This window comes from Artemia franciscana, chromosome 1, assembly GCF_032884065.1.
Source record: "Artemia franciscana chromosome 1, ASM3288406v1, whole genome shotgun sequence".
Taxonomy (NCBI): domain Eukaryota; kingdom Metazoa; phylum Arthropoda; class Branchiopoda; order Anostraca; family Artemiidae; genus Artemia; species Artemia franciscana.
The window spans coordinates 45,127,070-45,153,899 of record NC_088863.1 but is presented as its reverse complement, the minus strand read 5'-3'; the positions used below and the strand labels follow the sequence as shown (position 1 = coordinate 45,153,899).

General features: G+C 34.8%; 1 protein-coding gene across 2 annotated transcripts in view; it reads left to right on the top strand.

Annotated features, from left to right (window-relative positions):
- The window catches only part of LOC136030300 (phosphatidylinositide phosphatase SAC2-like), a 90,366-nt gene that overhangs the window by 42,241 nt on the left and 21,295 nt on the right, over window positions 1-26,830 (top strand). For both annotated transcript variants that reach the window (XR_010618240.1, XM_065709176.1), the window contains exons 10-13: window positions 2,311-2,472; window positions 7,514-7,643; window positions 13,844-14,099; window positions 23,715-23,992. Coding sequence is in view for 1 of the 2 variants with exons in the window: in XM_065709176.1 (XP_065565248.1) it covers window positions 2,311-2,472; window positions 7,514-7,643; window positions 13,844-14,099; window positions 23,715-23,992 (826 nt within the window). In the remaining variant the exon portion in view is untranslated. The remainder of the gene's footprint in view (window positions 1-2,310; window positions 2,473-7,513; window positions 7,644-13,843; window positions 14,100-23,714; window positions 23,993-26,830) is intronic.

Here is a 26,830-nt window from a genome sequence, read left to right as displayed (position 1 = left end):
CACAACTAAGGCATTTAATGTTTCCTCTTTTATCACATTGGGCTGATATTAAAAACTTCATATGATAGATATCCTGATGACAAAAATTCCCGAAGACACCAAAAGGACACAGAGGTAAAAGAAAATCTTGAAAAAGCACAACTACGAAACTAACTGTCATTTTCTGTCAAATTCTCTTGAAATCTGACAACCCCTTCTGATAAATGTCCTGTTTGAAATAATTCACCCCCTCCCCTTTAACGCATCCAAAAAGATGGTCCAGCTCTGGAAGCTTGAAAAGTACTAATATGACGCTACCTTTTGCTTCTCAACAAGTTTCGTCTGTAAATGGCTGTCAGTTCTGGTGGATTTCATGTTGAAAAGATCATAGGGAACCCCTCTACTCCCAAAGGTAGGGTTAGGTAGAGCCTCTCAAATATGGACAGATAGTCTGCTCTTATTTTCAACCAACTTTGGCTTAGGTGTGACCAATCATTTTTGTAGATCATCAGATGGCAAGACTTTGGGACTCTTCACTTCCGTAGAAGCTGTATCGCACGTAGACACCTAAAATACAAGTAGGACAATGACTCCTACTTCATCATGGAGTTCAAATAAGATCCTGGTTCTCAATTGGCATACTTAGTGTATTTTTAAGATCTAACGATTTGTTGCCGTGAATTTTCTGATGACAAGAATTTAGCAATCATCTCCCTTTCCACCACTTACTTTGGTTTTGGTACGAACTGCCAAAATTTAGAACTAGGACACTTCTTCTCACTTTGGGCCTGGGTGGCTCGAATTCGACAAACTTTTCGGGTAGACGGACCTTCCCTCACAGATGTCGAAATGAGTTTTGGTCCCTAAATGGCAAAATAAGTCATTTACTCTACTTCTCACCAAATTTGTTTAGATCTGATAAACCTTGTTTGATAGATGTCCTAAAACAAGACTGGTACCTCCCTATCCCTCCCCTGCGTAGTTTAGATTGAATTTTGCTTGAAAGCGCGTAGCATAGACATGAGCTCACGCTTCCCGTTATATTGTGGTAAGATTCGAAAAATATTACTGGTAAATGTCCAAGTGACAAGAATTTAGGAATCCTGTCGTGTAGGGTACGAGCTCCTAATAGGCACACTTGGGACCAATACTTCCCTCCATCTTTATTTAGGATCTGAAAATCTATTATGGTAGATGACCCGATCATATAAATCTAGAGACCACTATTACCAAAAATCACAAATTGAACTCTAGCTCTTATTTCTTAGAAATTTTGACTGAAATACATCTTTTTTTCTAAAAGTTATCTAATCAACTGAATTTAGGAACCCACTTGTCCCGCAGAGGATAGTTTTTGTCCCGACATCCAAAAGGCCTAACTAACATTTACTCTAGCATCTTGCTACGTTTCATGGAGAGCCGGTAACCTGTGTTATAGATTTTGTAATGACAAGAATTTGCAGAATCGCCTTTTACGCTCCCCCTCCGCAGGTTTCATATACAATATAGACTTCAAGCAGTACAACTAGGACAATTATTCTCATAATTCGCAAAGTTTGGATAGGATCCTACAACCTCCTCAGTTATTTTACCTCCTGACAAGACTTTAGAATACCCACCCTTTTTTCCATCCCCCAGAAAGGTTAGGTCGGTCTCTGATTCACAAAATGCATGACTATGGCTCTAGGTCTTACATCCTACCATGTTCGATTGGGATCTAACGATGCTTTTAGATAGATATCCTGGTGATAAGAAACTAGAGACACCTTTCTCCCGTTGAGGCTGGATTGCGTCTGGACACCCCAAAAGCACAACCAGAACACTAAATTTTGCTTTCTTTTCTAGTTTAAAGGTCGCCAATTTAATTTTATTGCGAGGAAGTAGAAAGGATCTATTTTCTCTGTTGGTTTTACAGAATGTGTGGGCCTCATACTTGATTGATGAATATGAGTTAAAATCCGTAAAGCTGTCCAAAACTCTCACACGGCACCAAAAAGAATGATTTTTCCCAGTCCTTTAGCCAGAACCTACAGTGTGTGGGTTGAAATGGAGACTTACGATCTGTGCCTGAAGCTTCTTCTACCAGCATTTTGTTTCCTTGAGCCATAGCTCTGCTTTTGAATTGAAAGAAACTCCAGTTCAAGTAGACATGCAAGCTGGCACACGTTTCAAATTTGGGGTTATAGTCAAATCTGGAAGGGCTTATGATGCGTGACGCTTTTTTCTTTTTCACAGATAGCGTGTCATGCATGCGCATTTTAAATTTTTTTCTTTTTTTAATGCTCTCTTGCGTCTTGTATTTTTTTCTGTCTTTATTATATTTTGTTTTAGATGGCTGTATCACGTCGTGTACTTTTATTAATCCTAAGCAAATTAGGTTTAGTTCCACCAGAAGGAAAAGTTCCTGAAAGTTTATTACTGGCTCATCAAACTCTTTGGGCAAATAATGGTGATGCTATTAGCAAGCAATATGCTGGTACCAACGCTTTAAAGGTAAGTTCTTTTCTTGCTTTCTTCCCTTTCCTTTTTCTATTGGATGTGCTTGAGATTAGGATTTTTTTTTTCTTTTGGATGTGCCAGAAGTACGGCTTGAGTAAGACGAAGGTCATATAGATAAACCGATAGTTTACTGTTTTTTTTTTCGGCGATAAGTACCAAATATAGTGCAAATCCGACAAAATCAACAAGTTTTAAATATAGCCTAGGGCTCTATCTATTCAATAGTTTTTTAAGGGAAGAGGGGGATGTGGCTAAACGGGGAGTCTCGACAGATCGAGAAAAAAATACACTACAGTCTTTGCTTTTTTAACCTGTCGTCCAACAGGATCTTTGTCTAGCTTTTTGTTATTTTAAAGAGAGTAGTTACGCGAGGTAAGTGGTGCATCCACAGATTTTCTAGAGCTATGAAGTATGCGAAAGTTTGAGCTGATTCTGGACAGTTTTTCTAGCCATACCAGACCTTGAAAGTCTGGTATCCTATTGTGTGCAATGCCTTGTTTTCGTACTGTTCCACCGTTAGATCTGAAATGTTATTCGTCTCACGCTGGAGAGGGAGTAATTTAATCGACTCTGTCTATATTTACCACTTTTTTCCTTTTTGAAAATGTTGCTTTTATCTTATAAGTTTATTTTAACTGACTAACAGATTTTCTCGAGGGGGAATAAGTATATTGTGATTCAATTTTGAATTGTATTTTTGTATTGTCTTGTACAAATCTCTCTCTCTCTCTCTCTCTCTCTCTCTCTCTCTCTCTCTCTCTCTCTCTCTCTCTCTCTCTCTCTCTCTCTCTCTCTCTCTCTCTCTTCTTCTTCTTCTTTTTTTTATTTGTTCAGTTGTTTTGAGGACGAATTTGGCTCCCTCAGAACTTGTGAAGGTTTCTTTTTTTTATTTACCTTGTTTCTATTTTATTCGAACAAGGAGTTTAATGGGTTTTATAGAAATCAGGGTAATAGGAAATACAAGTCATAACAGGATTACAAGGTCGGAAAGTACCTAAAAAAGGTCAAAAGATAGAACATTTAGTAACCGAATTGAAGCAGGCCTTTATTACCAGCCTTTAACGGTCTCACCTGTATTTTCAAGTCACAATTGGAATCAAGAACCATTGGCAAAAAGTTACTCATAACAAAGATACTTATCCCAGCTCTATTTACAGTCCTCTTATTCATAGATCCTAACGATGTTCACAATCAAATGAGATCGTTCAGTGTCTTATCACAATATATATATATATATATATATATATATATATATATATATATATATATATATATATATATATATATATATATATGCAAACAAAGCAAACTTTCGCATGCAAACCGATTAGGGTTCGCGTAGCGCAGGTGCCGATCTCCTGATTCTCAGCCCTCGGCCGGGGTGCAATGCGTGGTTGGGGGCAAGCCATCCGACGCTTTCCCGTGCTTTTCCCTAGATTTCTCTAGGTACCCATTTGAAGCTGGGTGGACTTTTGGCTTGTCTTACGGGGAAACGCCACTAACCCTCGTCCTAAACCAAACGGTCGGCACCACCGAGATTCGAACCAGCGACCCTTCGCTCGTGAGTTCGGCGCGTTAACCACTCGGCCACGGACGGAGTTCGGCGCGTATATATATATATATATATATATATATATATATATAAATATATATATATATCTATATATATAAAAATAAGTTGTCTGTGGATGGATGTGTGGATGGATGTGTGGATGGATGTGTCAGGTGACGTCACCTGAAAAAACTGGATTAGGTGACGTCAAAACTGAAAAAACTAAAAAAAGGCAAAAAACTACAAAAAAAACTAAAAACTAATAAAAAAAATAAAAAAGCTAAAAAACTAAAAAAACTATAAAGGTAAAAACCAATAAAAAACTAAAAAAAAAACTGAAAAAACTAAAAAAAGGCAAAAACTACAAAAAAAAACTAAAAACTAATAAAAAAAGTAAAAAAGCTAAAAAACTAAAAAAACTAAAAAAACTAAAAAAAGGTAAAAAACTAAAAAAAAATAAAAAATAAAAAAAAAACTAAAAAAAAGGAAAAAAACTGAAAAATAAGCTAAAATAAAGGTAAAAACCAATAAAAAACTAAAAAAAAAAAGGAAAAAACTAATAAATGACGACACTCAAAGAGAAAGCGACCAGGACAAAAAACTAAAAAAAAAGGCAAAAAGTACAAAAAAACTAAAAACTAATAAAAAAAATAAAAAAGCTAAAAAACTAAAAAAACTAAAAAAAGGTAAAAAACTAAAAAAACTAAAAACTAAAAAAAAACTAAAAAAGGTAAAAACTAAAAGAACTAAAAAAGAAAAAAATAAATGACGACACTCAAAGAGAAAGCGACCAGGACAAAAGGAATGTTCGATTAGCAATCAACAAAGCACCGGGACACAGGGAGTATAAATGACGACCAGGACACAAGTAAAAAAAAAAATTAACAAAACTAAAAAGAAGGTAAAAACTACAAAAAAACTAAAAAGAAAAAAAAACTAAAAACTAATAAAAAAACTAAAAAATCTAAAAATCTAAATAAACTAAAAAAGAAAAAAAAGGAAAAAAAATAAAGGAGAAAAACAAAACTAAAAAACGAATGTATATACAGACCGGTACACCGGGATACAAATGACGACCGGGACACAGGGAATATAAATAACGACCGGGACACAGGGACACAACTACAACGGGGACACCGGGGGAAACAGGGGGATATAAATGACGACCGGGACAAAAAAACTAAAAAGAAATAAAAACTAAAAACTAATAAAAAAAACTAAAAAATCTAAAAATCTAAATAAGCTAAAAAAGAAAAAAAAAAGGAAAAAAATAAAGGAGAAAAACAAAACTAAAAAACGAATGTATATACAGACCGGGACACCGGGATACAAATGATGACCGGGACCCGGGACACAGGGAATATAAATGACGACCGGGACACAGGGACACAACTACAACGGGGACACCGGGGGAAACAGGGGGATAACCTGACAATCTATTTATATGCAAAGACAATGGGACAGCAAAGAATGTTGTATATTCGCAAGTTTTACGTAGTTAAAACCATATATATATATATATATCTATATTCACAGGTGGGACATAGGGACACAACTACAATGGCGCGTAACTATTATGGCGCGTAACGACTTACGCGCGCGGGGGGGCTTGGGGGGGGCGCGAAGCGCCCCCACCAACTAGGTGTTGGGGTGGCGCGAAGCGCCACCCCAACAGCTAGTATATATATATATATCTATATATATAAAAATAAGTTGTCTGTCTGTGGATGTGTGGATGGATGTGTGGATGGATGTGTCAGGTGACGTCACCTGAAAAAACTGGATTAGGTGACGTCAAAACTGAAAAAACTAAAAAAAGGCAAAAACTACAAAAAAAACTAAAAACTAATAAAAAAAATAAAAAAGCTAAAAAACTAAAAAAACTATAAAGGTAAAAACCAATAAAAAACTAAAAAAAAAACTGAAAAAACTAAAAAAAGGCAAAAACTACAAAAAAAAACTAAAAACTAATAAAAAAAGTAAAAAAGCTAAAAAACTAAAAAAACTAAAAAAACTAAAAAAAGGTAAAAAACTAAAAAAAATAAAAAATAAAAAAAAACTAAAAAAAAGGAAAAAACTGAAAAATAAGCTAAAATAAAGGTAAAAACCAATAAAAAACTAAAAAAAAAAAGGAAAAAACTAATAAATGACGACACTCAAAGAGAAAGCGACCAGGACAAAAAACTAAAAAAAAAGGCAAAAACTACAAAAAAACTAAAAACTAATAAAAAAAATAAAAAAGCTAAAAAACTAAAAAAACTAAAAAAAGGTAAAAAACTAAAAAAACTAAAAACTAAAAAAAAACTAAAAAAGGTAAAAACTAAAAGAACTAAAAAAGAAAAAAATAAATGACGACACTCAAAGAGAAAGCGACCAGGACAAAAGGAATGTTCGATTAGCAATCAACAAAGCACCGGGACACAGGGAGTATAAATGACGACCAGGACACAAGTAAAAAAAAAAATTAACAAAACTAAAAAGAAGGTAAAAACTACAAAAAAACTAAAAAGAAAAAAAAACTAAAAACTAATAAAAAAACTAAAAAATCTAAAAATCTAAATAAACTAAAAAAGAAAAAAAAAGGAAAAAAATAAAGGAGAAAAACAAAACTAAAAAACGAATGTATATACAGACCGGTACACCGGGATACAAATGACGACCGGGGACACAGGGAATATAAATAACGACCGGGACACAGGGACACAACTACAACGGGGACACCGGGGGAAACAGGGGGATATAAATGACGACCGGGACAAAAAAACTAAAAAGAAATAAAAACTAAAAACTAATAAAAAAAACTAAAAAATCTAAAAATCTAAATAAGCTAAAAAAGAAAAAAAAAGGAAAAAAATAAAGGAGAAAAACAAAACTAAAAAACGAATGTATATACAGACCGGGACACCGGGATACAAATGATGACCGGGACCCGGGACACAGGGAATATAAATGACGACCGGGACACAGGGACACAACTACAACGGGGACACCGGGGGAAACAGGGGGATAACCTGACAATCTATTTATATGCAAAGACAATGGGACAGCAAAGAATGTTGTATATTCGCAAGTTTTACGTAGTTAAAACCATATATATATATATATATCTATATTCACAGGTGGGGACATAGGGACACAACTACAATGGCGCGTAACTATTATGGCGCGTAACGACTTACGCGCGCGGGGGGGCTTGGGGGGGGCGCGAAGCGCCCCCACCAACTAGGTGTTGGGGTGGCGCGAAGCGCCACCCCAACAGCTAGTATATATATATATATATATAATATATATGCTCTAGGGACGGTTGAGTAGAGGTCAGAACCCAACTGTTTGGACTCTTTTTCATTGGCTGTGATTTCCGTCCATTATTCGCTACCCTACGTTTTCTCGTGTTGACTGTCCTATTAAAAAGACGACTGCAAACTCCCAAAGAAAAGTTAAAGTAGTACAAGATTTGTACTAAATTTATTTTCTCTTTTTCAGGGAGACTACACTCGTACTGGTAAAAGGAAACTTGCTGGTATGATGAAAGATGGTGTCAACTCTGCTAGTCGCTTTTACATCAATCGTTTTCGGGATGCATTTAGACAAGTGGCAATCTCTATTCTAACAGGTATTTCTTCAATTTATGCTGTTTGACAGTTTTGGTCCCAATACTGACAAAACTCAACTCCCATTTTAATTCAATTCGAACTTTTGAAATCACTTCCATAACTTAACTATGTTTTCTATTTCTAATCATTAAATTTCACAAATCCCCGCATTGTTTGGGAAGTAAAATTCAGGGGTAAAAATATGTATGCATGCTATCAATGCTAAAGAAAATTATTGCACGCACTACAAGGACATCTTATTGCAAATTGACAGATTTTATCCCCAATATTTTTAGAGAAGGTAGAGGCTGGGCAAAAAGGTGGTATTTACATTGAAAACCATCCTTTACACGTGACCATGTTAAAGAGTGAAATCCTAAAAACAATCACTTAAAAAAAAACAAAAAAAAACATAAATATAAGCAAAATTTTCAAAAAGACGGAAGATTTAAAAGATGTATTATTGCACATGGCATAAGGATATATTGTTAGGTATTAACAATTAAATACATTCTCTCCACAACCTAAATAAAGAAAGGTTCCTTCTCGGAAATTATTAATCTTACGGCTACGACTGCATGCTAGCAAACGACTGCAAAAATAGTGCTACGTTCTATATTCATTCTTGTTCTTTCGTTTTTTGAATGGATTGGATGTAATTATTTTAATGATTGAATTTAAATCTAACCTTCAATATTTCTATATATATAAAAATAAGTTGTCTGTGGGTTATGTCTGTCGAGTGACGTCATGTCATCATGTCGTCATGAAGCTAGTTGTCGTCATGTTTGTTATGACGATGACGTCATTAAAGGTATTTAAGAAAATCGTTCAAAGACAAATTTTTAATTGTAAGAAGATCGTGGACGGAAAAATGTTTAATTGTAGAATGACTGAAGAACCTACAATGGCAACAGCCGAGGAAGCTGCTCAAAGAGTCTATGCCAAAAAACTTACCGGGACACCGGGACACAAATGACGAAGGGACACAGGGAATATAAGTGACGACCGGGACAGAGGGACACAACTACAACGGGGACGCCGGGGGGCACAGGGGGAAATGTAAATGACGACGGGGACACATGGAATATTCGAATACCAATCACCACCAACAAAGCTCAAGGGCAATCATTAGAATCATGAGGTATAACTAAAAAAAAACTAAAAAAAGGTAAAAACAAAAACTAAAAAAAAAGACCAATTCAAAAACGAATGTATATGCAGACCGGGACACCGGGACACAAATGACGACCGGGACACCGGGAAACAGCGAATATAAATGACGACCGGGACACTCAAAGAGAACTTACAGACTGGGACACCGGGACACAAATGACGACCGGGACAGAGGGAATATAAATGACGACCGGAACACAGGAACACAACTACAACGGGGACGCCGGGGGGCACAGGGGGATATATAAATGACGACGGCGACACAGGGAATGTTCGATTAGCAATCACCATCAACAAAGCTCAAGGGCAATCATTAGAATCATGAGGTGTAGATCTGAGTACGGATTGTTTTTCCCATGGACAGTTATATGTTGCATGTTCAAGAGTCGGTAAACCTGACAATCTATTTATATGCACAGACAATGGGACATCGAAGAATGTTGTATATTCGCAAGTTTTACCTAGTTAAAAACATATATATATATATATATATATATATATATATATATATATATATATATATATATATATATATATATATATATATATATATATATATATATATATATATATATATATATATATATGTGTATATGTATATCTATATTCACAGGTGGGACACAGGGACACAACTACAATGGCGCGTAACTAATATGGCGCGTAACGACTTACGCGCGCGGGGGGGCTTGGAGGGGGCGCGAAGCGCCCCCACCAACTAGGTGTTGGGGTGGCGCGATGCGCCACCCCAACAGCTAGTACTTAATATAATAATCCAATTAGCATGCTGACTCTATATCTATGTAAAACTTATTATGTTGTTATATTGTAAACTTTGATATGTACGTATTTTGTTTAATATATTTTTGTATCGGGTTCTTTAATCGGGTTCTTGTGTCTATTTCCTTGCAAGCTACGTTTATCATTGATATTTCTTGAAAGTCAAGTCTTGACATTTGAAATTCATCATGCTGTGATATTTGGAAGTCGATATTTGACATTTAAAAATCAAGCCTTTTGGGGTTTAAGTGAATATAAGCGACAAATTAAGATTATTTAGTTCGGCTCTGATCCTGTCCTCGCTGTTTGAGCATTTATTGTTCAACTGTATTATTGGTATAAATAAAAATTATATACAAAACGAAAACTCTGTGAGTTAGAGATTCTAGAAATCCTTTGCCGTTCGAACCCCATGTTGTCCACCAACGCTACCATAGGAGTACAGAGAAGAGAGCACACTTAAGACTTTAACAATATTCTCAGCTCACCACAGACCAAAGAAGGCTTCATTTGGGACATCCAATTTGTCACCCCTTTGTAAGTTGGCAATAGATGCCTTTAAATGATTTTGTTCAGTATAACTGTTTATTCAGTGCCTGTACTATGTTGATCGCATTCATAATCAAACAACGAGGAGTGTGAATCTGAACGAAATTTGAATTCTGAACAACCTTTTGAAATGACTTATTATGCTTATTGTTGGTAACAATCTAGTGTACGGCCTCTTTTAACTAAACACTATGGCGACGAAAGAATAGTACCATACGAATCTCTATTAAACATAGCTTCAAAATGTAATGATTGCTACTATAATAATTGCTTTGATTTTTTTGTGGATATATTTTTTTAAGTTTGATTATTTCGCATTATGAATCTACTGTAGATGAGAAATAAGTAGAATAAATAGTGTCAGAATAGATACACCTTTATATGTAGTCTAGGACCATTGTCACAGTAACAATCATTCAATTTAGAAACAGTATTGAATCAGAAATTGAATGGCACTACTCTTTAGTTATGATAATGTTTAGTTCGGAACGGGTAATGCAAAAGGGTATTAACTTATTGTTTATCGGTAGTTTTGCATGATTCTTGAAAAAATTTTCGTTCTCAAAGTTCTATTGGAATCTCGCTTGAAACAGATCAATGGAGCAATTACATATGAAAGAATAATTGGATTCTCGGTTGAAAACAGTAATTACAGCGGGAATTGTCAAAGCTTTACCACTCATCTCTGTGGAATTCTTGATCTGTTTTGGGTTTAGTATATAGCATTCATCATTAACTGAGCTATACCCTTTGTGTTGTCTATGTAGGTTCTCCGTTGCATCACCTGCATTATCAGGAGCGACAAATTTACGAAAATGTAGGTGGGGTGTAAGAATTTTTTCTTCGATTTGTAATGAAGATACAAAAAGTTGTATCTTTCAAAATCTGGAGGGAAGGGTTTTTTGTTCGGTTTTACTATTAAAATTTGATCGTTTTGACATGAAACACTTGCAAAAAGTTTTTTTTCGGCTGCCATAAACGGCATGCAGAGTGGACCTAAAAGTGTCTTCTTTACCCAGCAATTAGAGTAAAAAAAAAGATTTTGATTCGGAACTCGAGAATGTCAAAAGAAAGAAATGAAAGTAATTCGGTTTTATTGATGCATAACATCAAAAACAAGCCCAAATTTGTTTTTTTGTCTGATTTTCTCGTGGTTTACATAAATACTAGGCAAAGCAAGCCTAAGAGGGCAATGTGTTAAAAAAAAGAAGGTTTTTGTCACCCTAAAACCTACCGATTATTTTTCTTCTATACCTTCGAATTTTCCAGGATTGGTATACTGAGACAAGGTAAAGGGGGGTGAAATTTCGTCAAATCCCAGGGAGGGAGGGCAAAGTTGGGGCTAATTTTCATAAACCAGGTGAAAATGACAGTGAAAAATGAAAAATGAGCCATATTGTAGCAAAAAAGATAAAAAAAGATAAATGTACCCGTCTGAGCTCTGTTATTTGGGTAGCCTGGGTGTGACTATAGGCGGGTTGGCCCTACTAGGCTTAGGTCGCTTATGTCTAAGAACTTTAAATTGCGTCGCCTGCCTGTGACTCTAGGCGGGTAGTCCCTACTAGGCTTAGGTCGCTTGTTTGCCTGTGAGTCCAGGGGACTTCAGTTCTTATTTTGCATACACATCTAGTGAATATTTTTCGTCATAAGTCAACCCTAAAATCTCGGTCATCCCCGTTGCAATTCCAGTGGGCTCTCCCAGTAAGGCAAAGTTCATTTGAATTACCCTTACTCCATGCCTATCTACCCTATTTCTACCCTAGGAACGACAGGTGGAATGACATCGTTTTATACAGTTCAGAACAATGGTTATGCCAGCTTTGCCTCACACAGAGACTATTTGCCTTGGCTCTACTCCAATTAGGCATAGATCTCAAGTCTTTCATCACTTCTACCAAGTTCTTTTAATTCAAAGATTCTTATTTCTTTGTTTTATTGTATGGAATGCAGCAAATGTATTGGAAATTTGTGTTAAGCTTATACATTTTTGCATTCATATGAATATTAATCAGCTATGATATCACTTCTTCACTTTGTTGTTCGCGAATAGCTGTTTGAGGATGAAGACCAAAAAAAAAAAAAAATTGTCTGTGCCACTCAAAACTAATGGTTAGACATCTGGTGACCGGAATTTTTTCGGATATTTCTGTCACCGTCCTGGACCTAACAGGGGATCGTACTGAGTGTTAAAGGGTAGGAAAAAGTAGTGGCTAATAAACAAAAAATGTGATAAATCAAAGGAGCTTTGAAATCAAAATGAAATCTGATCCTTATAGTTTCAAAATTATAGACATTTCAACATAGTTTGAGCTTCTAGCTACTTCTAAAGTTCCCTTTGAAATTGAGTCAGCTTTGACAGAAATTCATCAGCGAATTCTGCTTTTCATTTTTGAATCTTATCTGGATATTATAGATCTTCTTCTGAGCTTTTAGAATAGGTACTTTATTCACCAATCGCTCGAGTCCCTCTAAAAACTTAATACATAAACGTAACCCAAAATGAAGAACAATCCTACCAGGAAGTCAACCAGAGTAAAATCCATCCCCGATCTTCAACCGAAAATCGCCGGCATTTTACAGATAAAGAAGCCGAAGCACTGTTTTACATACTTCAAGCTTATAATAATTTTCAAGTTTTCAAGTCTTTGTGACGCTTAATCTGTACTTGCCGATTCTTTGTCATTATATTTTGAAATGAAAACATATAAAGTATTTAAGGTGTGATTTTATTAAGAAACTTTACGCCAAGTACTGTTGCTACCTCAAGGTCGTTTCTGACATTTTCATATTTCTGAGACAATTGCCAAAAACCGCTTGCTAAACTTTTTTCTAAGGGCTATATAGATAAAGCTGGTCAAGGTTTGATTAAACATACATTCCTCTGCTGATCCTCCCTTTGAGGACAGCTTAGCAAACAGTTTTCGGCAATTGTCTCAGAAGTGTAAAATCGACTAATACGAATATAAAGTATGACGGGGATATGTATGAATTTGTAATTTTGAAGGTATTTGTCTTGGATTCTCCCAAGGGTCTCTTAGAAAGAGGTTAAGACTTAAGAGGGCATTTATGATAACTAAGAAACTAAGAGTAATCAACCTGGTGCTACTAAGAAAATAAAACCAAAGACAACTCTAAATTTTAAAGAAGTGTCGGTGTCAAAATTGCTTTGGATGTTGAAAAAGTAGCTAATTATTTGCAAAAATTTGCCAATAGAAAATTCACTCATCCTCTGACCGCAGATATGTTGTTAGATACCATTATTATTATATATATTTTCTAAATTGTCGCTCAATTAATTCTATCAAGTCTACAGAAGTAAGGGTATTTGGCATTTTCCGTAATAGGTAGATTCCATTTCTCCCTCTTTCTTAGGTTCAGCACACTTCATTAATTGGTCTAATTTGTATTCCTGTATTCTATTCTGTCACCATAATAATTAAAAAGTATTTTTTTTCAAAACACATTACATACTCTTATTTTGCATAAATGGCTCTAAAATGAAGATTTCTATATTAGAATTAATTTACCCGTGTCTTTTGTCTGAAATTACCTTCTTTGTATAAACAACAGATAAAAAAGACGAAATGGATTTTAATTCATTCGCCGATCTTTAATAGCTAAGTCGATTGGCTTAACGCTTTTTGAAAAACTGAAAAAAAAAATGCTAAAAAATAGAATGTTGAATGTTAGTTGTCCAATTTTGGTTTACATTTTTCAGGTGAGAGCATCCCAAACGAACTCTTAGTATCTTTAACCAATGAAAAGACTCTTGTTCAAGATGAGCCTGACATCACAGTCACTGCTGAAAGAGTCAAACAGGTTATAGAAGAGTGCAGAAATCTTCTTCTTTCTGATAGTGAGGTGGCGGTTGGATCTTGGGGGGTAATCGATTCACATCCAGCATCAGGTGATCCAACTCAAACTGATATGGACTTGATACTTATTATTACCCAGGAAATGCTTTATGTCATCGAGTAAGTGGCTTGCCGAATATTATAGTATCCTTTTTAGCATGGATACCAAGTATGTCTCAGTTGGTACCTCGGTTTCCCTTTTTTTCCCTTCAGACAGGCCTCTCTCTCTCTCTCTCTCACTCTCTCTCTCTCTCACACACTCTCTCTCTCTCTCTCTCTCTCTCTCTCTCTCTCTCTCTCTCTCTCTCTCTCTCTCTCTCTCTCTCTCTCTCTCTCTCTCTCTCTATCTATCTCTCTCTATCTCTCTCTCTTTCGCTGTCTCTTAAGGTATATTATTTTAAAGATAAAAAGAGAAAAGGTCGATAAAGCACAATTTGTTTTCCTTTTTTTTACATTTTCTCAACACTCACCCTCCTTTGTACCTCAGGAGGGGAGGGGAAACAATAAAATTGAAGCTTTAAGAAACATTCCTTAGTAAGGAAAGATAGTGGGCTTTTACATTAGCCTTGCAATTTTCCCCTGTCCCCGCCTCCTTAAAAAGTGAAGTAGTTTGAATGTAACCAATTAGGAAAATTTTCTCAAAAATATGACACAAGACTCAGAGAAACAGCTTTGATTCCTAAGCCAGCCCAGGCTTGATTTAAATCCTGAACTACCAAAATAGTAACAAAAAACTAAAAATATAATTTTAATCTAATACTAAAAATATAATAATTTATAATTAAAAATATAATTTTAACAATATATGCACAAAAGAATCTGTGTTTTTGGGTCAGTCCAAATATGTGAAACTTAACTATGGTTAAATTTAACTATAAACAATTATTAGCTTGAGAAAAACGTAAATGAAGAATTTAGAGAATTTGAAGAGGTGGTCGTATTGGTATGGAGCACTCATCAGGAGGCTGCCCGAATGTCCAAATATGACGATTCCATAGGTCCATTATTATGTGCTCTGATTTTTGTAATTTTAAGTTTGACTTGGTCAATCGCTCCATTTTCTGTTCTATTTAGGTCTCATTTATTCATCAATAGCAGTATCTGTCTTTGTTATGTTTGACGTGATTTGTTTAATGTTCTATTCGTTTTAGATTCATTTTATTGATTCACAATAACTTATATCTCTTTTAAGTCTAGTTTATTATTTGACTTTGAGGTTTTAATTTTGCTCTTTTTTATTATTTTTTTCCCATCGGTATTACTTTGAAAACGAAATATTAAAAAAAAACAAAACAAAAAAAAACTTTAGAATGGAAGGGCTTCGTGATATGCGTTTGCTTTAAACAGCAAGATCTTCTATTCAATTGTTTTGAAAGGCAATTGGTATATAACACCTGCAATAACCAACTAGGTATTTGTTGCATTCATAACGTTTTCAGTAAGGCGATTCAGTGAAGGTAACTTCAGTAAAACTTTAGTATAAAGTGCGGGACAGTTTTTTTTCAAAGACAGGATAGTTCTGTTTGTTTTAAGTTTCGACGTTGCACTTCACCTGCATTAGTAACACCTTCCTGTTATTTTTTATTTATATATATATTTAGTACTTCTTACATATTTTACTTAACTGATAATAAAGCATGGTTCTGTGTGCCTACTTTTTGTGTATTGAGTTCTGTTAGTTCTGTCAGGAAGCACTATAGCATAGGGTAAGACCGAAATGCTATAAATCATAAACTGTATCCAGGTTGGGTTTGGGAGGGAAACGTTGTATTTACTGGTCCTGAATCTCCCCCTTCTCACCTCCAAAGAATTCTTATGACTCATCAAGTGATCGCGATGAGCAGTCAAACCCCTCCAAAAAAATCTGGATGCTTATGCTGCATCATTACAAAGATTCCTGAGCAACGCCAAACAGTTTTATCTTTATATCCCAATACCATTTTTCTTAAGATAGTGTTTTCCTCTGTGGGCGTAACTATGCAGTGAGAATATAAGCTATTGAAAGATGTTGCTTTTTATGGCACTTGGTATTAACCAAGTGACAAATAGCCATCGCAAATTCTGTCGGTCTGTCTGTCGCGGTTTTCTACTTTAGGCACTTCCAGGTAAGCTAGGACGATGAAATTTGGCAGGCGTATCAGGGACCGAACCAGACTAAATTAGAAATAGTCTTTTTTTGCGATTTGACTATCTGGAGTGGGGGGGGGGGGTGTTAATGGGGGTCGGTTAATTCGGAAAAAATAGAAAAAATGAAGTATTTTTAACTTACGAAAGAGTGATCAGATCTTAATGATATTTGAAGTTTGGAAGAATATCGCGTCTCAGAGCTCTTATTTTAAATCCCGACTGGATCCGGTGACATTGGGGGAAATTGAGGGGGGAACCTGAAATCTCGGAAAACGCTTAGAGTTGAGGGATCGGGATGAAACTTGGTGGAAAAAATAATCACAAGTCCTAGATACGTGATTGAAATAACCGGAACGGATGTGTTCTCTTTGGGGGAGTTGGGGGAGGAGAGTTAATTTTGAAAAATTAAGGTATTTTTAACTTACGAAAAAGTGATCGTATCTGAATGAAATTTCATATTTAGAAGTACCTCGAAACTCAGATCTCTAATTTTGAATCCCGACCGGATCCAGTGTCCTTAGGGGGAGGGGGACTGGAAGTCTTGGAAAACGCTTAAAGCGGAGAGATCAGGATGAAACTTGGTGGAAAGAATAAGCACAAGTCCAAGATAGGTGACTGACATAACTGAACCGGATCCGCTCTTTTTGGTGGAGTTGGGGGGGGGGGGAATAATTCGGAAAAAATCAGATAAATTGATGTATTTGTAACTTACGAACGGGTTATCAGATCTTAATGAAATTTGATGTCTAGAAGGATCTTGTGCTTTAGAACTCTCATTTTAAATCCCGACCAGATCTGGTGACATTAAGGGGAGTTGGAGGGGGAAATCGTAATTCTTGGAAAACATGAAAATCGAGGTATCTTACGAATGGGTGATCGGATCTTAATGAAACTCGATATATAGAAGAATCTTATTTCTTAAATGCCCTATTTTCAATTCGAATCGGATTTGGGGACATAGAGGGTTGGAGGGGGGGGGGAAACAGAAATCTTGGAAACCGGAAATCTTGGAAAACTCTTAGAGTGGAGAGATTGGGATGAAACTTGATGGGAAGAATAAGCACAAGTTATAGACACGAGATTGACATAATTGGCACGAATCCACTCTCTTTCAGGGAGCTGGGGTTGTTAATTTGGAAAAATCAGAAAAATTGAGGTATTTTTAACTTAAGAACGGGTGACCGGATCTTAATGAAATTTGATATTTAGAAGGAACTCATGTCTCAGAGCTCTTATTTCACATCCGAACAGATCTTTTGACATTGGGGGGAGTTGGAGGTGGGAACCGGAAATCTTGAAAAACGCTTATAAATGTCGTAGATACGTGATTGCCGTAACCGGACTTGATCCGCTCTCTTTGGGGAAGTTAGGAGGTGGGGTTCAATGCTTTGGCGAGCTTGGTGCTTCTGGACGTGCTAGGACGATGCGAATTGGTAGGCGTGTCAGGGAACTGCACAAATTGACTTGATAAAGTTGTTTTCTGCGATTCGACCATCTGGGTGACTGAAGAGAGAGGAAAAATTATAAAAATTGAGGCATTTCTAACTTACGAGTGGGTGATCGGATCTTAATGAATTTTGATATTTAGAAGGACCTCGTGACTCAGAGCTCTTATTTTAAATCCTGACCGGCATTAAGCCTCTGATTTTCCTTTTAAAGCAATCTATTGATTCTTAGAGTTTTTCTAGAGCTCGTACCATATGAGCTCTTGGCCCTTGGCTCTTCCGACCTCTTCACAAGTATCATATGAGCTCTTAGCTCTTGTTTGTAGAGTTTGTAACTATATACTTTATTGGTACATATGTAAATGCGTATATATGTATAGTATCGGGAGCCCAGGCTTTGCCTGGGCCCTGGCTTTCGGCATGCGGCAGGCGCTTTTTTATGATTGTCTGATCATTTGTTAGCATAATCTAAGAAATTCTGGCATGTCTAGCCGCAGATCTCGTTTGTGCTTTGTTTTCGTGCATTATTGCATCATAAATTTTTCGGTGTCTTTTGCTTTAGTTGTTCGGGTTCATTCAAAATCGCAAAAAAAAATCATACATACATAAATAAATAAATACACTGTTGCTCGATTGAACGGAGTATATATTCGTCATTCTTTAATTTTAAATCATGAGGTGTCAAACAAGTAATTTCAATTAAGTTAAGCAATTCTGGCGTGAATTCCATTCCTCCTTCCTGCTAAAGCATCAAAGAATCATCTATTTTAAAGGATTCTTTTGTGGGACTCTTAAGATGTTCGGATTCATTCAAAATCGTAAAAAAAACATGCATAGGCCTCCATATAAACAAATACACTGTTGCTTGATTAAAGGGAGTATATATATTCGTCATTCTTTAATTTTAAGTCATGAGGTGTCACAAGCAATTTCAAGCCGCAGATCTTGTTTGCGCTTCATTTTCGAGCTTCAATACCTCCGACTCTTTTCCATGGCTTTTACTTTAGCTGTTTGGGTTCATTCGAAATCATGTGTAATTTTCCATGACGTCATAGATACAAAAAAAAACTTCTTCCGAGCTTTTTTCCCAGTCGTCATATTTTTGCTGTAATTGCGTCGTTATATAATTCAGTAAAAATCAGGAATGTTCCAGTGCTTATGCCCTCTAAAATATCTAAAACACGCATTGGCATCATCTTCTTTTTATTCCTTAATTTCAAGTCATAGGGTGGCAAATCAGCTATTCCATTTAAATTAAAAATTATGTCATGAATTCAATTCCTTCTTCCTGTTTATCTTTGACAGTTGCTAAAATAGCACTTACTTTATTCAATTGTATTTCTGAAATATTTAAATAACGCATTAGCCTAATTATTGTGCTATTCTTTGCTTTAAGTTAAATTTTCCTTTTCAATTCAATTTGATTCCTGCTGTTCCTTGTTCCATACCTTTTTTTTAGCTGTTCTTTAGCTGAGTCATTGGGCATCTTGTGCATTTTTCCCACCGTCATAGATATTAAAAACGGTACCACAACTCCTGGGCGTAAAATGATGTAATTTCTTGTCTTGAAATCAATATAAGTACTAGCTGTTGGGGTGGCGCTTCGCGACCCCCCCCCCCCCCTCCAAGCCCCCCCGCGCGCGTAAGTCGTTACGCGCCATTGTAGTTGTGTCCCTGTGTCCCACCTGTGAATATAGATAGATATCTATCTTCTATATATATAAAAATAAGTTGTCTGTGTGTGGATCTGTGGATGGATGTGTGGATGGATGTGTCAGGTGACGTCACCTGAAAAAACTGGATTAGGTGACGTCAAAACTGAAAAAACTAAAAAAAGGCAAAAACTACAAAAAAAACTAAAAACTAATAAAAAAAATAAAAAAGCTAAAAAACTAAAAAAACTATAAAGGTAAAAACCAATAAAAAACTAAAAAAAAAACTGAAAAAACTAAAAAAAGGCAAAAACTACAAAAAAAACTAAAAACTAATAAAAAAAGTAAAAAAGCTAAAAAACTAAAAAAACTAAAAAAACTAAAAAAAGGTAAAAAACTAAAAAAAATAAAAAATAAAAAAAACTAAAAAAAAGGAAAAAACTGAAAAATAAGCTAAAATAAAGGTAAAAACCAATAAAAAACTAAAAAAAAAAAGGAAAAAACTAATAAATGACGACACTCAAAGAGAAAGCGACCAGGACAAAAAACTAAAAAAAAAGGCAAAAACTACAAAAAAACTAAAAACTAATAAAAAAAATAAAAAAGCTAAAAAACTAAAAAAACTAAAAAAAGGTAAAAAACTAAAAAAACTAAAAACTAAAAAAAAACTAAAAAAGGTAAAAACTAAAAGAACTAAAAAAGAAAAAAATAAATGACGACACTCAAAGAGAAAGCGACCAGGACAAAAGGAATGTTCGATTAGCAATCAACAAAGCACCGGGACACAGGGAGTATAAATGACGACCAGGACACAAGTAAAAAAAAAAATTAACAAAACTAAAAAGAAGGTAAAAACTACAAAAAAACTAAAAAGAAAAAAAAACTAAAAACTAATAAAAAAACTAAAAAATCTAAAAATCTAAATAAACTAAAAAAGAAAAAAAAAGGAAAAAAATAAAGGAGAAAAACAAAACTAAAAAACGAATGTATATACAGACCGGTACACCGGGATACAAATGACGACCGGGACACAGGGAATATAAATAACGACCGGGACACAGGGACACAACTACAACGGGGACACCGGGGGAAACAGGGGGATATAAATGACGACCGGGACAAAAAAACTAAAAAGAAATAAAAACTAAAAACTAATAAAAAAAACTAAAAAATCTAAAAATCTAAATAAGCTAAAAAAGAAAAAAAAAGGAAAAAAATAAAGGAGAAAAACAAAACTAAAAAACGAATGTATATACAGACCGGGACACCGGGATACAAATGATGACCGGGACCCGGGACACAGGGAATATAAATGACGACCGGGACACAGGGACACAACTACAACGGGGACACCGGGGGAAACAGGGGGATAACCTGACAATCTATTTATATGCAAAGACAATGGGACAGCAAAGAATGTTGTATATTCGCAAGTTTTACGTAGTTAAAACCATATATATATATATATATCTATATTCACAGGTGGGACATAGGGACACAACTACAATGGCGCGTAACTATTATGGCGCGTAACGACTTACGCGCGCGGGGGGGCTTGGGGGGGGCGCGAAGCGCCCCCACCAACTAGGTGTTGGGGTGGCGCGAAGCGCCACCCCAACAGCTAGTATATTATAAAAATAAGTTGTCTGTGTGTGGATCTGTGGATGGATCAGGTGACGTCATGTTTGTCCGCATATGACGTCTGAATTATTTCACACTAATACAAAAGAAGAAAAAAACTAAAAAAGGTAAAAACTACAAAAAAAACTAAAAAGAAAAAAAACTAAAAAAGCTAAAAAACTAAAAAAAACTAAAAAAAGGTAAACATCTAATAACTAAAAAAAAACTGAAAAAAATAAAAAAAGGCAAAAACTACAAAAAAAATAAAAACTAATAAAAAAACTAAAAAAGCTAAAAAACTAAAAAAACTAAAAAAACTAAAAAAAAACTAAAAAAAAGGTAAAAAACTAAAAAAAAACTAAAAACTAAAAAAGAAAAAAACTAAAAAAAAGGAAAAAACTGAAAAATAAAAGAGAAAAAGAAAACTAAAAAAATATGAATAAATATATATAAAAATAAGTTGTTTGTGGGTTATGTCTGTCTGTCTGTCTGTCGAGTGACGTCGTGTTTGTCCGCATATGACGTCTGAATTATTTCACACTAATACAAAAGAAGAAAAAAAACTAAAAAAGGTAAAAACTACAAAAAAAAACTAAAAAGAAAAAAAACTAAAAAAGCTAAAAAACTAAAAAAAACTAAAAAACGGTAAAAAACTAAAAACTAAAAAAAACTGAAAAAACTAAAAAAAGGCAAAAACTAAAAAAAACTAAAAACTAATAAAAAAAACTAAAAAAGCTAAAAAACTAAAAAAACTAAAAAAACTAAAAAAAGGTAAAAAACAAAAAAATACTAAAAACTAAAAAAGAAAAAACTAAAAAAAAGGAAAAAACTGAAAAATAAGAGAAAAAGAAAACTAAAAAAATATTAATAAATATAAAAAATATAAATATAAATATAATATAAATTAGCAATCAACAAAGCACCGAGACACAAATGACGACCGGGACACAGGGAGTATAAATGACGACCAGGACATAAGTAAAAAAAAAAACTAAAAAAACTAAAAAAATGGTAAAAACTACAAAAAAACTAAAAACTAATAAAAAAACTAAAAAATCTAAAAATCTAAATAAACCAAAAAAGAAAAAAAAGAAAAAAGGAAAAAAATAAAGGAGAAAAACAAAACTAAAAAACGAATGTATATACAGACCGGGACACCGGGATACAAATGACGACCGGGACACAGGGAATATAAATGACGACCGGGACACAGGGACACAACTACAATGGGGACGCTGGGGGGCACAGGGGCATATAAATGACGACCGGGACACCGGGACACAAGGAATATAAATGACGCCCGGGACACTCAAAGAGAAATCACAGACTGGAACACCGGGACACAAATGACGACCGGGACACAGGGAATATAAATGACGACCGGGACACAGGGACATAACTACAAAGGGGACGCCGGGGTGCACAGGGGGATATATAAATGACGATGGCGACTCAGGGAATGGTCGATTAGCAATCACCATCAACAAAGCTCAAGGGCAATCATTAGAATCATGAGGTATAGATCTGAATACGGATTGTTTTCCCATGGACCATTATATGTTGCATGTTCAAGAATCGGTAAACCTGACAATCTATTTATATGCACAGACAATGGGACAGCAAAGAATGTTGTATATTCGCAAGTTTTACGTAGTTAAAAACATATATATATATATATATATATATATATATATATATATATATATATATATATATATATATATATATATATATATATATATCTATATATATATATCTATCTATATTCACAGGTGGGACATAGGGACACAACTACAATGGCGCGTAACGACTTACGCGCGCGGGGGGGCTTGGGGGGGGCGCGAAGCGCCCCCACCAACTAGATGTTGGGGTGGCGCGAAGCGCCACCCCAACAGCTAGTATATATATATATTTTTAACTACGTAAAACTTGCGAATATACAACATTCTTGGCTGTCCCATTGTCTGTGCATATAATAGATTGTCAGGTTTACCGACTCTTGAACATGCAACATATAATTGTCCATGGGAAAAACAATCTGTATTCAGATCTATACCTCATAATTCTAATGATTGCCCTTGAGCTTTGTTGATGGTGATTGCTAATCGAACATTCCCTGTGTCCCCGTCGTCATCTATATATCCCCCTGTGCCCCCCGGCGTCCCCGTTGTTGTTGTTTCCCTTTGTCCCGGTCGTCATTTGTGTGCCGGTGTCCCAGTCTGTAATTTCTCTTTGAGTGTCGCGGTCGTCATTTATATTCCCTGTGTCCCGGTCGTCATATTTGTCCCGGTCGTCATTTGTGTTCCTGTGTCCCGGTCTGTAATTTCTCTTTGAGTATCCTGGTCGTCATTTATATTCCCTGTGTCCCGGTCGTCATTTCTGTCCTGGTGCTTTGTTGATGGTTATTGCTAATCGAACATTCCTTGTGTCCCGGTCGCTTTCTCTTTGAGTGTCCCGGTCGTCATTTATATTCCCTATGTCCCGGTGTCCCGGTCGTCATTTGTGTCCCGATGTCCCGGTCTGTAATTTCGTCAGTCGACAAACATGACGTCAGTCGACACACAAACATGACGTCACTTGACACACACAGACAACTTATTTTTATATATATATAGATGACGTCACTTACATGATTTTCTTTTTTTCGAAACTAAGGCTTTAAACGATTTTTCTGACACTTGTGACCTCTGTAAATCGTTTTTTCAGGCCAAAAACCACAGGGTGCCAATCTTCAGAAAAAAATGAGCCATTTTCAAGAAAAAGTTGCACATACATAGGCTAAATACATACATAGTTGCTTGTTCAAAGAGAGTAGAGTAGATATCTGACTAATTTATGTGTGTGATCAGTAATTAACTTTAGTAACCTTATATCCTAAATTTTTTCAACAGTTATGATGATGAAGATGATGAGCTAGAGAGATACTATCCAATTCCATTTGCTAACATAGAAGCAATCGAATTCGGCCCAGATGTACAGGGCAGTATTTCTTTAAATTTTTTGCGTGGTTCCAGTCAACGATCTCGTACTCAGTCCAGTGCAGTTCATCATTTGAAGATCTCATATAAAATTGGAAACAAATCAGGTTACTTGGTTCAGTGTCGTTCTACACGTCTTAGGTTTTTTAACAATATGGCTATTCCTATCAAAATTGATGAAGAAATTGTTGGTAAATATATAAATAATTACAGTACAGACTGTTTGATGTTTTTTTTCTTTTGTGTCTTTTGTTTAGATCAGAGAGAGCGGAGATTAATCCACTATCTCATTGGACTTTTCGGATAGTATGCATTATTAGTTTATCTATTAGTTATTTTTAACATGAGATTGAATTCTGTTTTGTCAGTTCATTTATTATATGTTAATAGCTAATTTTAAGAATTCTCCTCTGTTACATGAAATTAATCGAGTTTTTTTCTTTTTTTTTCGCTCATTTCTTTCCTAGCAGAATTTATGGATTGGAAATAAGTCGTCGACTGTTAATATTAATAATAATTTACATCATTTTTGTTCAAGGTAATTTGGATACTAATAAGAATAATGAGTTTAGGGACTGCCTATTTGTTTGTATTTTATTTTATTTTCTTGACTTGATTTATTGACAAAATAAACCTATACATACACTACTCCCGTACTGCCAACATGCCAGAGGCTATAAACGGCCAATACGAGATTTGAGAAATCAATCATTTGATAAGAATATTACAAAAAATATGGCAAAAATATCATCAAACAAAAAACAAAAGTGTTTTTTTCAGAACGAGATTAGCGAAATCAATTGTTCTATATATTTGGGCAATATAAGAGTACTCCACATATGAAAGGAAATAAAACACTTCACAAGATTATCGCATATATATTATTAACAAAACATTAAACGGAAAAACTAAACAAACAACTTTCATCTACTCAATAAGATACTTTTTATTTAATTTTGTTCGGAACGAACTTAGCGAAATTGATTTCTTTATGTAGTTGGACAACATGTTCCACACCTTTACACCAACATGTCGTAATGACTGTGCACCTCCAAGGCTGTGGCGTATTTCTGATGCGAGTAAATTATTTTCAGATGAGTTTGTTGGGTATGAATGATATTCTGAAGCCGTTTGAAACATATTAAGTTGTCTTAGTCCAAGTGGTGCTAAAGAATCAATACACGAGTAAACCAAACTTGCAACTTGGAGCATAGATATTTTAGAAACATTCAGAACTTTTGCCCGACAGAATGAATAAATTTTAGAATATTTATATGAAAATAGAGTTTGTTTGCCCGATTTTGTTTTACTTGTTTTTTACGTGCATTATAATTAAACGAATTAGACCGAAGAGGGCATCCATACTCTAAATATGATGAAACGAGAGTATAACATAAAGCTTTAAGTGCTTCATTAGGAAAAAAGTGCTTTAGTCTATTTAGAATACCTGTCCCCCGGGAAATTTTAATGGAAAGGGCCCTCACATGATTTCCCGTCTGATCATTTCATCAATAATCATTCCCAGATAAATGAAATTAGTTGCCCTTTCAGTCACTATATTTCCAAATAAAAGTATGTTATTTGTTTCAAAATGTTGTATATTTGAAAACATCATATATTTTGTTTTCGAAATATTTAATGATAGATGATTCATTCGCAAATAAATTGACAATTAAGCTAAAGTGGTCTCCATAATGGCAAACAAACCATCTACCGTACATGACTTAAACAACATAACTGTGTCTTTAGCATATAATTAGTATGCAATTACTTATAAAGTATTTATTTCTGAAACATATATAAGGAAAAGTAGCGGCCGTATGATCGAACCTTGGGGAACTCCACATTCTATTTTTCTCCCTAATGATGTTAATGATCTGACAACTACAGTCTGCATTTCATCTTCCAAATACGGTTTTAGTATTTAATATATAATTTCAATAAGTAAATATGAATATCATCAACCTTCGATGGTGTCATTTATTCAATAATGTGTAAAAAAATGTTCTAAACTGTGAAAGGACATGTCTCTACTAGTCTTCATTTTTGTCGCTCAGTAACTTTTAGTTCAAGCAATAGTCCTTAGAAACCCATGGTTTTATATGTTGGGATTACGAAAGATCTATTTAAAATAGGAATTTCGAACAGGGAAATCTACCTTTTGTAGACTCTAGAACTGTCTTTATCTTATGTAGCATCTTTTTTTTTTACAACAGGATATTTATATTGAGAGTAATTTTTCTTTTGTATCTTCATTTAATGAAAAAAAACTTGCCGTAAATTTACAAAAAATATTTTTTTTGTAAGTCTTGTGTAAAAAGTTAAAAAATAAATCCTTGCCTTTAACTCATTCTGATGTAGAAACACAGGAAACCGTCTCCACATTTAGCCTTCTCAGCTGTCCTAACTGGCTCGCCAAAATATGCTTTTTACTTAGACATTTTGATTGAGTTTGATCATCTTTATTGCGAATTCTTGATATCTCTTGTCAAAATAAATAGGATTCCTTTGTCTCTTTTTTGGTTTCATGCGTGTTCATTCTTATATAGCCTCTTGTTTTAACTTTTTTCTTTTTTTCTTAATGGTTTTGACTGTTTTTATTCTTATGATTCATGTTCCGATTCTAATATTGTTTCACCTTAAACGTGAATATGGATTTTTAGTTTATGGCAGTCGGCCATCAATAAAGTATTATTTTTTCTTATCTTAAGATCACTGACTGCACTTTAGCTCTATGTAGGGGAAACTATAGCTTGTAAAAACCGTGAAAGTTTTTACTCACTGGCCAAGTTCAGAAAAAATAAACACTGGAAAAGTTAAAAAAGAGAAAGAAAATAATCACTGATTTTGATTCTAATGTATGGATGGACAAATTAAAAAAGGGACCGAATTATAAAAAAAAACAAAAAAAAAAACATATCTACGCTTTTGGCTGACGGATGTCCAAGAAGGAGCTAAAATGACCATTATCGTGGTTCTACTAGTTCCTTTCCTTTCCCCAAATCTGCCAGAACATGAAAATGATAGTT